General features: G+C 45.9%; 1 protein-coding gene across 4 annotated transcripts in view; it reads right to left on the bottom strand.

Moving 5' to 3' along the window:
* wdr21 (WD repeat domain 21) overlaps positions 1 to 16,822 on the bottom strand; it is a 214,230-nt gene that overhangs the window by 115,448 nt on the left and 81,960 nt on the right. For all 4 annotated transcript variants that reach the window (XM_038781673.1, XM_038781667.1, XM_038781684.1 and 1 more), the window contains one exon: positions 9,948 to 10,094. In XM_038781673.1, the coding sequence (XP_038637601.1) occupies positions 9,948 to 10,094 (147 nt within the window). The remainder of the gene's footprint in view (positions 1 to 9,947; positions 10,095 to 16,822) is intronic.

A 16,822-nucleotide genomic window follows, 5' to 3' on the forward strand; every position in this document is an offset into this window, starting at 1 on the left:
CAATAATGTTCAATTCCTCTCTGGCCAGAGGAGAGGTGCAGGGGGGACTGGAGGAGAGACAATGAAGTACCATTATTCAAGAAGGGGGGGAAGGAAAAAATCAGGAAAGTACAGGCCAGTCAGTTTAACCTCAGTGGTGGAGAAAGTATTGGAAGCAATTCTGAGGGACAGAATTAATCTGCATTTGGAGAGGCAAGAATTAATCAAAAACAGTCAGCATGGTTTTATTGAGGGGAAGTTATGTCTGACCAACTTGGTTGAATTTTTCAATGAGGTGACCAGGTGTTTAGATGAAAGAAATGCATTTGACGTACTCTACTTGGTCTTCAGCAAGGCTTTTGATGGGAGACTGATAGCGAAGCCCATGGGATCCAAGGAAATTTGGCAAATTGGATCCAGAATTGGCTGAGTGGCAGGAAGCAGAGGGCGATGGCCAAGGGGATTTTTTCTGACTGGGGGACTGTGTCCAGTGGGGTCCCGCAGGGATCCATGTTGGGGTCCTTGCTGTTTATGGTTTATATAAATGATTTAGACATGTAAGAGGGTTGATCAATAAGTTTGCAGATGATACGAAAATTGGTGGTGTGGTAAATAGTGAGGAGATTACAGAAAGATATAGACAGGATGGTCAGATGGGCTGATCAGTGGCAAATGGAATTCAATCCGGATAGGTGTGAGGTGATGCACTTGGGCAGGACAAACAAGGCAAGGGAATACATGATAAACGACAGGACCCTGGGAAGCACCGAGGATCAGAGGGATCTATGGTATATTTGCCTTTATTAGCTGAGGCATAGAGTTTAAGAGCAGGAAGGTTATGTTGGATATCAGGGAAGGTAAGTGGAAAATCTAATTCTGCTGTTTTTCAGTTAAAAGTGCAGTGTGTAGCTTAGTGTCCGATTGGTTGAAGCTGCCCCCACCCTAATTGCTGAGAGGCAGTTATCTGTCAATCACCTGAGGCCTGTTTAGGGGCACATTGTATTCTTCTCTTTGAAGTTAAGGTATTTTTTGAGTCATCGATTAGCTGAGGTCTGTATAAAAGACAGACAGAGAGCGCTTCAGTAAGCTAGAGCTTTTCCAGGAGACACATCCGGAGTGAGACTCATCCAGAGTGGGGATTGCAACTTGGTAATTTGGTGCAGTGAGGTAATTTGGTGCAGAGTGTGAGGAGGTGCGTTTTAACCCTGGTAAGTGACTGGTAAGTAGTTTCTCTTTTTCTTTTCATTGTCTAATTTATTTATTTTTACTTTGAAATTCTAGTTGTTTAAGTTTACCTAGGGTTTAAGACATGGCAGGAGATCCCAGACCCGTGTCATGCTCCTCGTGTGCGATGTGAGAGCTCAGGGACACGTTCACTGTCCCTGGCTCTTTCACGTGCAAGAAGTGTGTTCAGTTGCAGCTCTTGTTAGACCGCTTGACGGCTCTGGAACTGCGGATGGACTCACTTTGGAGCATCCGCGATGCTGAGGAGGTCGTGGATAGCACGTTTAGCGAGTTGGTCACACCGCAGGTGAAAATTAATGAGGGAGATAGAAAATGGGTGACCAAAAGAAAGAGCAAGAGTAGGAAGGCAGTGCAGGTGTCCCCTGCGGTCATCTCCCTGCAAAACAGATAGACCACTTTGGATACTGTTGAGGGAGATGGCTCACCAGGGGAAGGCAGCAGAGGCCAGGTTCATGGCAGCGTGGCTGGCTCTGCTGCACAGCAGGGCAGGAAGAAAAATGGCAGGGCTATAGTGATAGGGGACTCGATCGTAAGGGGAATAGACAGGCGGTTCTGTGGACGCAATCGAGACTCCAGGATGGTATGTTGCCTCCCTTGTGCAAGGGTCAAGGATGTCTCGGAGCGGCTGCAGGACATTCTTGGGGGGGGGGGGGGGGTGTGTGAACAGCCAGCTGTCGTGGTGCACATAGGCACCAACGATATAGGTAAAAAAACGGGATGAGGTCCTACAAGCGGAATTCAGGGAGTTAGGAGTTAAACTAAAAAGTAGGACCTCAAAGGTAGTAATCTCAGGATTGCTACCAGTGCCACGAGCTAGTCAGTGTAGGAATGTCAGGATAGATAGGATGAATGCGTGGCTCGAGAGATAGTGCAAGAGGGAGGGATTCAAATTCCTGGGGCATTGGGACCGCTTCTGGGGGAGGTGGGACCAGTACAAACCGGACGGTCTGCACCTGGGCAGGACTGGATCCGATGTCCATGGGGGGGTGTTTTCTAGAGCTGTTGGGGAGGGTTTAAACTAATGTGGCAGGGGGATGGGAACCGATGCAGGAAGTTGGAAGGTAGTAAAACAGGGACAGAAGCAAAAGGAAGTAAGGGGAAAAGTGCAAGGCAGAGAAGACATAGTCAAAAATCTAAAAGGGCGACAGTACAGGGTACAGTGACTGAGGGGAGCTCAGTGAATAGGCCCAGTAATAACAAAATTAATAAAACTGGAGATGTTAAGATTCAAAACAGAGGTAAAAAAACCAACATAAGTGTACTTTACCTGAATGCTCGTAGTATTCGGAATAAAGTAAATGAGTTGATGGCACAAATCATCGTAAATGACTATGATTTAGTGGCCATTACTGAAACATGGTTAAAGGATGGTCACGACTGGGAATTAAATATCCGAGGGTATCAAACTATTCGGAAGGACAGAGTGGATGGTAAGGGAGGTGGTGTTGCTCTGTTATTTAAGGGTGACATCCGGGCAATAGTAAGGGCTGACATTGGTGCTATGGAGGATAAGGTTGAATCCATTTGGGTGGAAATCAGGAATAGTAAGGCGAAAAAGTCACTGATAGGAGTAGTCTATCGGCCACCAAATAGTAACGTTATGGTGGGGCAGGCAATAAACAAAGAAATAACTGATGCATGTAGAAATGGTACAGCAGTTATCATGGGGGATTTTAATCTACATGTCGATTGGTTTAACCAGGTCGGTCAAGGCAACCGTGAGGAGGAGTTTATAGAATGTATCCGCGATAGTTTCCTAGAACAGTATGTAATGGAACCTACGAGGGAACAAGCGGTCCTAGATCTTGTCCTGTGTAATGAGACAGGATTGATTCATGATCTCATAGTTAGGGATCCTCTCGGAAGGAGCGATCACAATATGGTGGAATTTAAAATACAGATGGAGGGTGAGAAAGTAAAATCAAATACTAGTGTTTTGTGTTTAAACAAAGGAGATTACAAGGGGATGAGAGAAGAACTAGCTAAGGTAGACTGGGAGCTAAGACTTTATGGTGGAACAGTTGGGGAACAGTGGAGAACCTTCCAAGCGATTTTTCACAGTGCTCAGCAAAGGTTTATACCAACAAAAAGGAAGGACGGTAGAAAGAGGGAAAATCGACCGTGGATATCTAAGGAAATAAGGGAGAGTATCAAATTGAAGAAAAAAGCATATAAAGTGGCAAAGATTGCTGGGAGATTAGAGGACTGGGAAATCTTTAGGGGGCAACAGAAAGCTACTAAAAAAGCTATAAAGAAGAGTAAGATAGAGTATGAGAGTAAACTTGCTCAGAATATAAAAACAGACAGTAACAGTTTTTACAAATATATAAAACAAAAAAGAGTGGCTAAGGTAAATATTGGTCCTTTAGAGGATGAGAATGGAGTTTTAATAATGGGAAATGAGGAAATGGCTGAGGAACTGAACAGGTTGTTTGGGTCGGTCTTCACAGTGGAAGACACAAATAACATGCCAGCGACTGATAGAAATGAGGCTATGACAGGTGAGGACCTTGAGAGGATTGTTATCACTAAGGAGGTAGTGATGGGCAAGCTAATGGTGCTAAAGGTTGACAAGTCTCCTGGCCCTGATGGAATGCATCCCAGAGTGCTAAAAGAGATGGCTAGGGAAATTGCAGATGCGCTAGTGATAATTTACCAAAATTCACTAGACTCTGGGGTGGTCCCGGTGGATTGGAAATTAGCAAACGTGACACCACTGTTTAAAAAAGGAGGTAGGCAGAAAGCAGGAAATTAAAGGCCAGTGAGCTTAACTTCGGTAGTAGGGAAGATGCTGTAATCTATCGTCAAGGAAGAAATAGCGAGGCATCTGGATAGAAATTGTCCCATTGGGCAGGCGCAGCATGGGTTCATAAAGGGCAGGTCATGCCTAACTAATTTAGTGGAATTTTTTGAGGACATTACCAGTGCAGTAGATAACGGGGAGCCGATGGATGTGGTTTATCTGGATTTCCAGAAAGCCTTTGACAAGGTGCCACACAAAAGGTTGCTGCATAAGATAAAGATGCATGGCATTAAGGGTAAAGTAGTAGCATGGATAGAGGATTGGTTAATTAATAGAAAGCAAAGAGTGGGGATTAATGGGTGTTTCTCTGGTTGGCAATCAGTAGCTAGTGGTGTCCCTCAGGGATCCGTGTTGGGCCCACAATTTACATAGATGATTTGGAGTTGGGGACCAAGGGCAATGTGTCCAAGTTTGCTGATGACACTAAGATGAGTGGTAAAGCGAAAAGTGCAGAGGATACTGGAAGTCTGCAGAGGGATTTGGATAGGTTAAGTGAATGGGCTAGGGTCTGGCAAATGGAATACAATGTTGACAAATATGAGGTTATCCATTTTGGTAGGAATAACAGCAAACGGGATTATTATTTAAACAATAAAATATTAAAGCATGCCGCTGTGCAGAGAGACTTGGGTGTGCTAGTGCATGAGTCACAGAAGGTTGGTTTACAGGTGATTAAGAAGGCAAATGGAATTGTGTCCTTCATTGCTAGAGGGATGGAGTTTAAGACTAGGGAGGTTATGTTGCAATTGTATAAGGTGTTAGTGCGGCCACACCTGGAGTATTGTGTTCAGTTTTGGTCTCCTTACTTGAGAAAGGACGTACTGGCACTGGAGGGTGTGCAGAGGAGATTCACTAGGTTAATCCCAGAGCTGAAGGGGTTGGATTATGAGGAGAGGTTGAGTAGACTGGGACTGTACTCGTTGGAATTTAGAAGGATGAGGGGGGGATCTTATAGAAACATTTAAAATTATGAAGGGAATAGATAGGATAGATGCGGGCAGGTTGTTTCCACTTGCGGGTGAAAGCAGAACTAGGGGACATAGCCTCAAAATAAGGGGAAGTAGATTTAGGACTGAGTTTAGGAGGAACTTCTTCACCCAAAGGGTTGTGAATCTATGGAATTCCTTGCCGAGTGAAGCAGTTGAGGCTCCTTCATTACATGTTTTTAAGGTAAAGATAAATAGTTTTTTGAAGAATAAAGGGATTAAGGGTTATGGTATTCGGGCCGGAAAGTGGAGCTGAGTCCACAAAAGATCAGCCATGATCTCATTGAATGGCGGAGCAGGCTCGAGGGGTCAGTTGGCCTACTCCTGCTCCTAGTTCTTATGTTCTTATATGTATAAAACGTTGGTGAATTCACAGCCAGAGTATTGTGTGCAGTTCTGGAATCCACATTATAGGTGGGATGTGATAGCACCATGGGTGCAGAGAGACCAGGATGTTTCCTGGGCAGAGGAGTTTTAGTTAAGAAAAGAGATTGGAGAGACTGAGGTTGTTTTCCTTGGAGCAGAGGAGACTGAAGGGGGACATGATTGAGATGTGTAAAATTATGAAGGGCATAGATAGATTAGACAGGAAGAAACATTTCCCCTGGATGGAGGGATCAATGACCAGAGGCATAGATTTAAAATAAGGAGCAGGAGGTTTAGAGGGGATGTGAGGGAAAACCTTTCACCGAGAGGATGGTGGAAGTCTGGAACTCATTATCTGAGGAGGCAGAGACCCTCACAACATTTAATAAGTATTTAGGTGTACCCTAGACATGGCATACAAGGCCATGGGCCAAGTGTTGGAAAAAGGAATTCGAAAAGGTATGTGGTTGTTTTTGACCAGCACAGACGGGTCTTTTCTGTGCTGGAGACCCTCCATGATTCCAGATGGTAACAGAAGTGACTGTAGAACCCCAAGCCAGGGTGACAGCTTTAAGTTGAAACTGTAGAACGAAATAAGAAAGCTGACGAGTCAGGGATCAATTACCAGAGGTGAGATTTTAACCTACCAGAAATTGATTGGGATAATAATGTCTTGTTATCAATAACATAGATGAAAGAATTAAGAGTGAATTTCCAAGTTTCCTAAGAGTGCTAGGTAATGCAATAAGCAGAAAGTTATGAAGGGAGTTAAAAATTAATTGGGAAAATCTGCAGCAGGAATTGTGAGGTTAATCACTAGACATTAGTGGCTACCTACAAGACATAGTTTCAAATCTTAATGGAATGTTAGCCTTCACTTCAAGGAGACTGGAGTCCAAAGGGGTGGAAATGATGTTATAACAGCACAGAGCTCTGGTGAGACCACACCTATAATACTGCATTAATCTCAGGGCACCACAATGATGCCAGGACTAAATAAATTAAATTATGATGGACGGCACAGTGGCTAGCACAACTGCCTCGTGGCGCCAAGGACCTGGGTTACCCAGCTCTGGGTAAAGGTCAGGGACTGGTTTAGCTCACCAGGCTAAATCGCTGGCTTTTAAAGCAGACCAAGCAGGCGAGCAGCACGGTTCGATTCCCGTACCAGCCTCCCCAAACAGGCGCCGGAATGTGGCGACTCGGGACTTTTCACAGTAACTTCATTTGAAGCCTACTCGTGACAATAAGCGATTTTCATTTCATTTTCATTGTCCGTGTGGAGTTTTTATATTCTCCCGTGTCTGCGTGGGTCTCCCATCACAGCCCAAAGATGTGCAGGGTAGGTGGTTTGGTGAAGCTAAATTGTCCGTTAATTGGGAAAAAATGAATTGGGTGCTTTAAGTTTTCAAAAAATTTAATTATCATAGAATCATAGAATTTACAGTGCAGAAGGAGGCCATTTTGTTTATATGTTTGTTTTGTTTATTGTCACTTGTACCGAGGTACAGTGAAAAGTATGTTTCTGCGAGCAGCTCAAACAGATCATTAAGTACATGAAAAAATAAAATAAAAATAAAATACATAATAGAGCCACACAAGGCACACAATGTAAATACATCAACACCGGCATCAGGTGAAGCATACAGGAGTGTAGTATTAATCAGGTCAGTCCATAAGAGAGTCGTTTCGGAGTCTGGTAACAGCAGGGAAGAAGCTGTTTTTGAGTCTGTTCGTGCATGTTCTCAGAGTTCTGTATCGCCTGCCCGATGGAAGAAGTTGGAAGTGTGAGTCGAGTTTGCCCCGGCCCTTGGAAAGAGCACCCTACCTGAGCCCACACCTCCACCCTATCCCCGGAACCCAGTAACCCCACCTAACCTTTCTGGGCGCTAAGGGCAATTTAGCTTGGCTAATACAGTCCAAAGATGTGCAGGTTGGGTGTGGGAGGAACCTGAGCACCCGGAGGAAACCCACACAAACACAAGGAGAACGTGCAGACTCCGCACAGGCAATGACCCAAGCTGAGAATCGAATCTGGACCCTGGGGTTGTGAAGCAACAGTGCTAACCACCGTGCTACTGTGCTGCCCAAAGTCAACGGCAAGAGTGGGAGACTAGGTTAGTTCTTTCTGATGATTGAAGTAAAGATAAATGAATTCCTCTTGAACAAGAGGTATAACCGTAAAATAGAACTAAGTCATTCAGGAGTGATGTAAGGAGCTACTTATTACAGAAAATGTAGTGGTTATCTGGAACTTTCTCTCCCAATGAGCTGTTCAGGCTGGGGGTCAACTGAACATTTCAAAACCGAGAGATAGATGACTGAAAAATCTGAAACTCTGTTTCACTTTTCCACAAATGCAAATTGACCTGCTAAATATTTCCAGCATTTCCTGTTTTCAATTTCAGATTTCCCAAATCTGCCTTGAGAAAGTGGTGAAGAGCTGGCTTCCTGAAATGCTGTGGTCCATACGGTGTAGGTACACTCATAGACCGGGATTCTCTAAAAACGCGGCTAAGTGTTGACGCCGGCGTAAACACCGGAGTGTTTCATGTTGGCGTCAACAAGCCCCTTGGCTCAGCGATTCTGTAGCCCACAGGGGGCGAGCACGGCACCGGAGTGCTCCGCACTGCTCCAGCTGCCATACGCGGCCCTGCACTGCTCACCGCGGGCCCGCACATGCGCGCGGCGACCGTCTGCGGGTCCCGCATGCGCGCGGAGGCCGCTTCCGCACTGGGTACGCGCAACATGGTGGAGCCACACAGCGGGCCAGGGCGGAAGAAGGTAGAACCCCCCCCCCAAGATCGCACACACCTGCAGATTGGTGGCCCCCGATCGCGGGCCTGGCCGTCGTGGAGGCCCCCCCACCCCCACCCCGGAGACTGATCCCCCACCAGGACGGTCACAGCAGCCACGATGCCGAGCTCCCGCCGGGTGGAACCATACGTGAACCACACCGGCCGGAACTTGGCTGGTCAACCGTGGAGAATCGCCGCGGGGGCCACTTTCAACAGCCCCCAACCGGGTCCACATGAATGCCGCTGATTTTCCGGTCGCTGGAGAGTCACGTCCCGGCGTCAGACCCGATTGTGGGTCTGATGCCCCATTCTCTGCCCCCGCGCCGAGCGTCGTTTCGGCACGGAAACTCGGAGAATCCCGGCCATAGTCCTGTTAGGAAGGGATGTTGACCCAGCGACAGTGAAGGAATGGTGACACTGTTCCAAGTCAGAATGGTGAGAGACTTGGGAGGGGAACTTGCAGGTGGTAGTGTTCCCATGATTCCGCTGTCCTATCCTTCTAGAACATAGAACATATAACATAGAACAGTACAGCACAGAACAGGCCCTTCGGCCCTCGATGTTGTGCCGAGCAATGATCACCCTACTTAAACCCACGTAACCCGTACACCCCATTAACCTTACACTACGGGCAATTTAGCATGGCCAATCCACCTAACCCGCACATCTTTGGACTGTGAGAGGAAACCGGAGCACCCGGAGGAAACCCACGCACACACAGGGAGGACGTGCAGACTCCACACAGACAGTGACCCAGCCGGGAATCGAACCTGGGACCTTGGAGCTGTGAAGCATTGATGCTAACCACCATGCTACCGTGAGGCCCCTAGGTGCTGGAAGTAATGCGTTTGGTGAGCTGCTGCAGTGCATCTTATACACTGCTGCCACTGTGCATCAGTACTGGAGAGAATGTATATTTTAAAGTGATGTCAAGCAAGGGGTGTCAATCAAGCAGCACTGCTTTATTCTGGATGGTGTTTAATTTCTTGATCGTCATTGGAACTGCACTCAACCAGGCAAATGGAGAGTATCCCATCACACTCCTGACTTTTAGGTGGTGACAGTCTTGGGGGCTGCAGCAGGAGGCAAGTTACTCGCCGCAGGATTCCTGGTCTCTGACCTGATCTTGTAACCACGGTATTTACATGATCTATCCAGTTCAGTTTCTGGTCAACTCAGCAATTGAATATCATGGGATGATGATAGAGTTCTCTCTGGTTAGAGATGGCTACTGCCTGGCACTTGAGGCACAAATGTTACTTGCCACTTGTTGGCCCAAGCTTGGATAGTGTCCATATCCTTCTGCATTCAGGAACTGAGAAGTCGCGAATGGTGCAGTCATCAGTGAACAGTCCCATATCCCCACTTCTGACCTTACAATGGAGGGAAGGTCATTGATGAAACAGCTGAAGATACTGAGCCAAGGATACTTCCCTGAGAAACGCGTGCAGTGATGTTCTGGAGCTGAGGTGATTAACCTCCAATAACAAAAAACATTTTTGTTTTTGCTCGGTATTATGTCCCTTTCCATCACTTTGCTGTCACCCTTCACCAGTTGGCATTAGTTGCCTGGGAATCTATCTGCAAGCCTCGTGCTCTTGATCAGGGAAGTAGTGAGGCGTGAAAGGTGTCAAGAGGCAGAAAATCCCTACTACCCTTTTATTACCCCATTATATGCAACTGAAAAAAGCCGCAAGAATGTTCTGCACTTATTCTGAATTTCCATTTCAATAGTTTATAAATACATTTTAACCCGATTTAGCAACAAACCTTGCGATGTGTGAAGTAGAGATTGTCGCAGATATCCACGGAAATAAGTCTGTTTTCTTTCATATGCCCATCGAGATTTAGAATTCCATATTTGTAGCCAGTTTCATCATTTTTTACAGCAAATATCCGTTTACAGTTCGTGTCTGCCTATCAAAAATAGCACATCACCATCAATTTTTGTTATGATTTAGCAAGTGAACAGAGTCATAGAATCATCGAAAATAAAAGCAAAATACTGCAGAGGCTGGAAATCTGAAATAAAAACAGAAAATGCGGGATAAATTCAGCAGGCCTGGCAGAATCTGTGGAGAGAAACATTTTGAATCTAAATGATCCTTCTACAGAATTGAAGCAAGGTAGAAATGGACAGAATTACATAGCTAGGGCAGTACGGTGGCGCAGTGGTTATCACTGCTGTCTCATATCACCGAGGTCCCAGGTTCAATCCCAGCTCTGGGTCATTGTCCGTGTGGAGTTTGCACATTCCCCCTGTGTTTGCGTGGGTCTCACCCCCACAACACAAAGATATGCAGGTTAGGGGGGAAAAAATTAATTGGCTACTCTAAACCTTTATTTTAAAAAAATTATTATATTGCTGGAAAGGGTGTGGTGAGGGGGGAGGGAGGGTGCAGAGGGTGTGTGGCAAAGAGTGGGACAAAATTGAAGACCAGGGATGGAACATAGAACATAGAAAATACAACACAGAACAGGCCCTTCAGCCCGTGATGTCGTGCCGAACTTTTGTCCTAGATTAAGAACAAATCAATCTACACCCCATCATTCTACCGTAATCCATGTACCTATCCAATAGCTGTTTGAAGGTCCTTAATGTTTCCGACTCAACTCCTTCCACAGGCAGTGCATTCCATGCCCCCACTACTCTCTGGGTAAAGAACCTACCTCTGACATCCCCCCTATATCTTCCATCCTTCACCTTAAATTTATGTCCCCTTGTAATGGTTTGTTCCACCCGGGGAAAATGTCTCCGACTGTCTATCTATTCCCCGGATCATCTTATAAACCTCTATCAAGTCGCCCCTCATCCTTCTCCGTTCTAATGAGAAAAGGCAGAGCATCCTCAACCTTTCCTCGTAAGACCTACTCTCCATTCCAGGCAACATCCTGGTAAATCTCCTTTGCACCTTTTCCAAAGTTTCCACATCCTTCCTAAAATGAGGCGACCAGAACTGCATACAGTATTGCAAATGTGGCCTGGCCAAGGTTTTGTACAGCTGCTTCATCACCTCACAGCTCTTAAATTCAATCCCTCTGCTAATGAACGTGAGCACACGATAGGCCTTCTTCACAGCTCTATCCACTTGAGTGGCAACTTTCAAAGATCTATGAACATAGACCCCAAGATCTCTCTGCTGCTCCACATTGCCAAGAACCCTACCGTTAACCCCGTATTCCACATGCATATTTCTCCTTCCAAAACGGATAACCTCACACTTTTCAGGGTTAAACTCTACCTGCCACTTCTCAGCCCAGCTCTACATCCTATCTATGTCTCTTTGTAGCCGACAACAGGAGAGGTGACCAAGTGGGGTTGTGCTGGGGCAGGCCAATGAGCTGAAAAACAACAGAGAACAAACTACAAAAAAGCTGTAATGTGCGTAAGCAGAAGATGAGGTCTTGTCCTTCCAGTTTGCTTGGGCATCATGGAGCATTGCAGCAGGCCAAGGATGGACATGTGGGCATGAGAGCAAGATGCTGAGTTGAAAGGGCAGAGGGGATTTACTACAATGGAAGGGCAGAGGGTGAGGGCAGAGGTGGGGAAATTGGGTCAGACATAATTGAGTGCCCTGTCAGTCACAGTTGGGAGGGGAATCCTTACTGGAGGAAAAAGGCAGACATGTCAGAAGTGTTGATTCGAAGGTGGTATCATGGGAACAAATATGGCAGCGACGGAGAAACTGGGAGAATGGAATGGAGTCCTTCAATTTGTCATGGACACAAGAGAAATGTAAGTGTTAATGGTGCCATTAAGGGATGAAGACTGAATCATAAAAGTTATTTACGGCACATATGTGGGCTTTTAACCCATCAAGTCCATGCTGGCTCCCCAGGGAGTAAGCCGGTCAGCCCTTCAACGCAGCCTGACAAGTTAATTCCCTTCAAGTGCTCACTCATTCATCATCTCTGCTTCCACCACCCATATGAACAGTGTGAGTTCCAAGTCATTATCACTTGCTGCATAAAGTTTCTCATATTCCCCCTGTATCGCTGTCCAAAATCTTAAATCTGTGTCCCCTGGTCCTTGTACCATCAGTTCATAGGAGCAGTTGCCCTCGTTCACCTGATCTAAGACCATCATAACGATGTATACTTCTATCAATTTTCTTTGTTTCAAGGAGAACAAACCTTGCCTTTCCAAACTAACCTTGTAACTAAACTTCCCCCACTCCCCACCCCTTCCAATTCCCTGGAACTATTCTAGTAAATCCCCTCTGCACCCTCTCAAGGATCATCACAACTTTCTGAAAGTATGGCAGAACTGGACACAATAATATAACTGGGGCACACCAGAGCTTTTCAATATGTCCTGCCACCTCAAAGAGCAAATACTTACTGTGATTTTTAAATATTTCAGGCACTGCAATTCAATTCAGCATTAAGTATGTATAGGTAGGAAATTCTTAGTACAGAGGTGCAACTGGGGGACAGGATAGCACTCATCATTTTAGAATAATATATTTATGTCAATGAATCATGGTCAAACAGTACTACGAGACCAGTAGAACATAGAACATAGAACACTACAGCGCAGTACGGGCCCTTCGGCCCTCGATGTTGCGCCGACCTGTGAAACCATCTGAAGCCTATCTGACCTACACTATTCCATTTTCATCCATATGTCTATCCAGTGACCACTTAAATACCCTTAAAGTTGGCGAGTCTACTACTATTGTAGGCAGGGCGTTCCACACCCCTACTACTCTCTGAGTAAAGAAACTGCCTCTGACATCTGTCCTATATCTCTCACCCCTCAATTTAAAGCTATGTCCCCTCGTGTTGGTCATCACCATCCGAGGAAAAAGACTCTCACTGTCCACCCTATCTAACCCTCTGACTATCTTATATGTCTCTATTAAGTCACCTCTCAGCCTTCTCCTCTCTAACGAAAACAACCTCAATTCCCTGAGCCTTTCCTCGTAAGACCTTCCCTCCATACCAGGCAACATCCTAGTAAATCTCCTCTGAACCCTTTCCAAAGCTTCCACATCCTTCCTATAATGTGGTGACCAGAACTGCACGCAGTACTCCAGGTGTGGCCGCACCAGAGTTATGTACAGCTGCAGCATGACCTTGTGGTTCCGAAACTCAATCCCCCTGCTTATAAAGGCTAGCACACCATATGCCTTCTTAACAGCCCTATTAACCTGGGTGGCAACTTTCAGGGATTTATGTACCTGGATGCCGAGATCTCTCTGTTCATCTACACTACCAAGAATCTTGCCATTAGCCCAGTACTCGGCATTCCTGTTACTCCTTCCAAAGTGAACCACCTCACACTTTTCCGCATTAAACTCCATCTGCCACCTCTCAGCCCAGCTCTGCAGCTTATCTATGTCCCTCTGTATCCTATAACATCCTTCAGCACTATCCACAACTCCACCGACCTTCGTGTCATCTGCAAATTTACTAACCCATCCTTCTACACCCTCTTCCAGGTCATTTATAAAAATGACAAACAGCAGTGGCCCCAAAACAGATCCTTGCGGTACACCACTAGTAACTGAACTCCAGGATGAACATTTGCCATCAACCACCACCCTCTGTCTTCTTTCAGCTAGCCAATTACTGATCCAAACCGCTAAATCACCTTCAATTCCATACTTCCTTATTTTCTGCAATAGCCTACCGTGGGGAACCTTATCAAACGCCTTACTGAAATCCATATACACCACATCAACAGCTTTACCCTGATCCACCTGTTTGGTCACCTTCTCAAAAAACTCAATAAGGTTTGTGAGACATGACCTACCCTTCACAAAACCGTGTTGAGTATCGCTAATCAACTTGTTCTTTTCAAGATGATTATAAACCCTATCTCTTATAACCTTTTCCAACATTTTACCCACAACCGAAGTAAGGCTCACAGGTCTATAATTACCAGGGTTGTCTCTACTCCCCTTCTTGAACAACAGTAAGACAGGAATAGGCAAGAAAAAGTTTTGTAATCAAAACTTTATATATATTATGGTTTACATGTATTAGTTTAGTCATGAAGGCTCTGCCTTCTCAACCTTGCCCCTCACCTGAGGTGTGGTGATCCTCAGGTGAAATCACCACCAGTCAGCTTTCCCCTGCAAGGGTAAAGCAGCCTATTGTCATCTGGGACTACGGTGACTTATTATTATTACTACATCGACTGTCCATCTCTGTACCTGCCTCAGCTCACCTGCTGCTGAAACACTCATCCAAGCCTTTGTTACCTCAAAACTTAACCATTTCAACACGCTCCTAGCATGCCTCCCAAGGTCTGTCTTCTGAAATTCTGCAGCCCTTGTCCTAATTTGCATCAAATTCTATTCACCCATCATCCCCAAGGTTAATTATTTACTTACTTTGGCTCTGAATCTGGGAATGCCTTGATTTTAAAACTTGACACCTCGAGCCCTGCAGGATACCTGTGCTCCTCCAACTTTGTCTCTTGTGCATCACTAAATTTAATCACTCCACCTTTGGCGGCCATTCTTTCAAATGAATAAGCCAAAGGTTCCAGAATTTCCTCCTTCAACCTCTCCACAGTGGTTAGCACTGCTACCTCACAGCATCAGGGGGTTGGGTTCAATTCCCTCCTCGGTTGACTATCTGTGCAGAGTTTGCACTTTCTCCCTGTGTCTGTGTGGATTTCCTCCGAGTGCTCCGGTTTCCTCCCACAGTCCAAAGATGTGCAGGTTAGGTGGATTGGCAATGATAAATTGCCCCTTGGTGTCCCACAACGTGCAGGTTGGGAGGGTTGCGAGGGAGTGGACCTCGGTAAAGTTTTTTCAGAGGGCCGGTGTAGATTAAATGGGCTAAATGGCCTCCTCCTGTCTGAAGGAATTCTAATTTCAATTCCCAATGTTGCCATTACCTCTGTACCTTTCCGCCTTGAAGATATTCCTTAAATACTACTTCTTTGACCAAGATTTCTTTTGATCACCCTTTCAAATATCTTGTGGTTTGGTGACAATTGTGTTTAATAACACTGCTCTGAAGCACAAGTTGTTGTTGTAGTTTATGACTTGTACACTATTGCTATGCAATATGATCTAACAATTTACTTGAGTTGTAACTTCAAGCGAGAACCAGGGCAAATACAACAGATGGAGAGGGAAAGCTAAGAAGGAAACAAGGCTGGCAAAGTGAAAATATGAGAATAGAATGGCAGTTAATACGAAAGGTACTCACAAATCTTCTATTGGCATGTAAATAGTAAGCAGGTAATAAAGAGTAGAGTGGTTCTGATTAGAGGCAACGGGCAAGCCTAGAATACGGCAGCATGGTAGCATTGTGGATAGCACAATTGCTTCACAGCTCCAAGGTCCCAGGTTCAATTCCCGGCTTGGTTCACTGTCTGTGTGGAGTCTGCACGTTCTCCCCGTGTGCGTGTGGGTTTCCACCGTGTGGTCCAGTTTCCTCCCACAGTCCAAAGATGTGCAGGTTAGGTGGATTGGCCATGACAAATTGCCCTTAGTGTGGGGTGGGGTTACTGGGTTAAGGGGATGGGGTGGAGGTGTGGGTAGGGTGCTCTTTCCAAGAGCCGGTGCAGACTCGATGGGCTGAATGGCCTCCTTCTGCACTGTAAATTCTATGAAATAATACCGAGGCACAAGCCATCTGGACCATTTGACCTATCCACTCTAACCACAGTCTTTCTCTACCATTCTTAATGAGGATCTGTTTAATAAGGAAGAGTAACCTGATGAAATATCAGTAGAAGCTGAGTTATAGAGAGGATGAAGTGAAAATTCAGAGACAGGAGGTACTGGAAAGGCATCCAGGGTCGTTAAAAGATGTGGGGCTACAGATGCTAGTGGAAGGGTGTCAGAGTGCCAGGGTGGCAATGCCAAGGGCCAGGTGGCGCAGAGGGCCATGCCCATGAAATGAGGGTGGAGAGGGGGTTTGAAGGGTGGGGGAGTGCAAGGCAGGTAAGTAGGGGCCTCCGGGAGATTGGGTGGGTAATGGGTGGGGGTCCTAGAAGGAAGTGGGAGCTTGGGGGTCTGAAGAGGGGGGACCCCCAGGGACCTCATAGCGGGATGTCCTCACTTAGGGGGTGTGGGATAGTGTCCATGTGGGTGGGGGGGGTTTGGGGGATCCACAAGCTCACTTAGAAATTGGGGCACCCTTTCAAAATAGCAATCTTTGAGTTTAGCTCCCCAGTGCTAAAAAAAAACAACTTAATAACATAGGCTAAACTGGTGAGAAACTCCCCAGGGCCCAGAAAAGTGTCATTGAATAGTGGTCGGGAACTCGCCGGCAGAGCAGGCGAGAAATTCTCTGAAAAACCCGCCACAAATTAACTTTTTTTTTTTAAATTTAGATTACCCAATTATTTTTTCCAATTAAGGGGCAATTTAGTGTGGTCAATCCACCTACTCTGCACATTTTTGGGTTGTGGGGGCGAAACCCACGCAGACACCGGGGAGAATGTGCAAACTCCACACAGACAGTGACCCAGGGCCGGGATTCGAATCTGGGACCTCAGCGCCGTGAGGCGGTTGTGCTAACCACTAGGCCACCGTGCTGCCCCCACAAATTAACTTTTGACATTTTTTTGGAGAATGCTTCACCAAAATAAATAAATTTTACTTTTTCTTGAAGTAGCAAAGGAGGTTGACTTGAATTTAACAAAGTGTTTGACAAAGTATCACTGATTAACAAAA

The sequence above is a fragment of the Scyliorhinus canicula genome, chromosome 2 (assembly GCF_902713615.1).
Source record: "Scyliorhinus canicula chromosome 2, sScyCan1.1, whole genome shotgun sequence".
Taxonomy (NCBI): domain Eukaryota; kingdom Metazoa; phylum Chordata; class Chondrichthyes; order Carcharhiniformes; family Scyliorhinidae; genus Scyliorhinus; species Scyliorhinus canicula.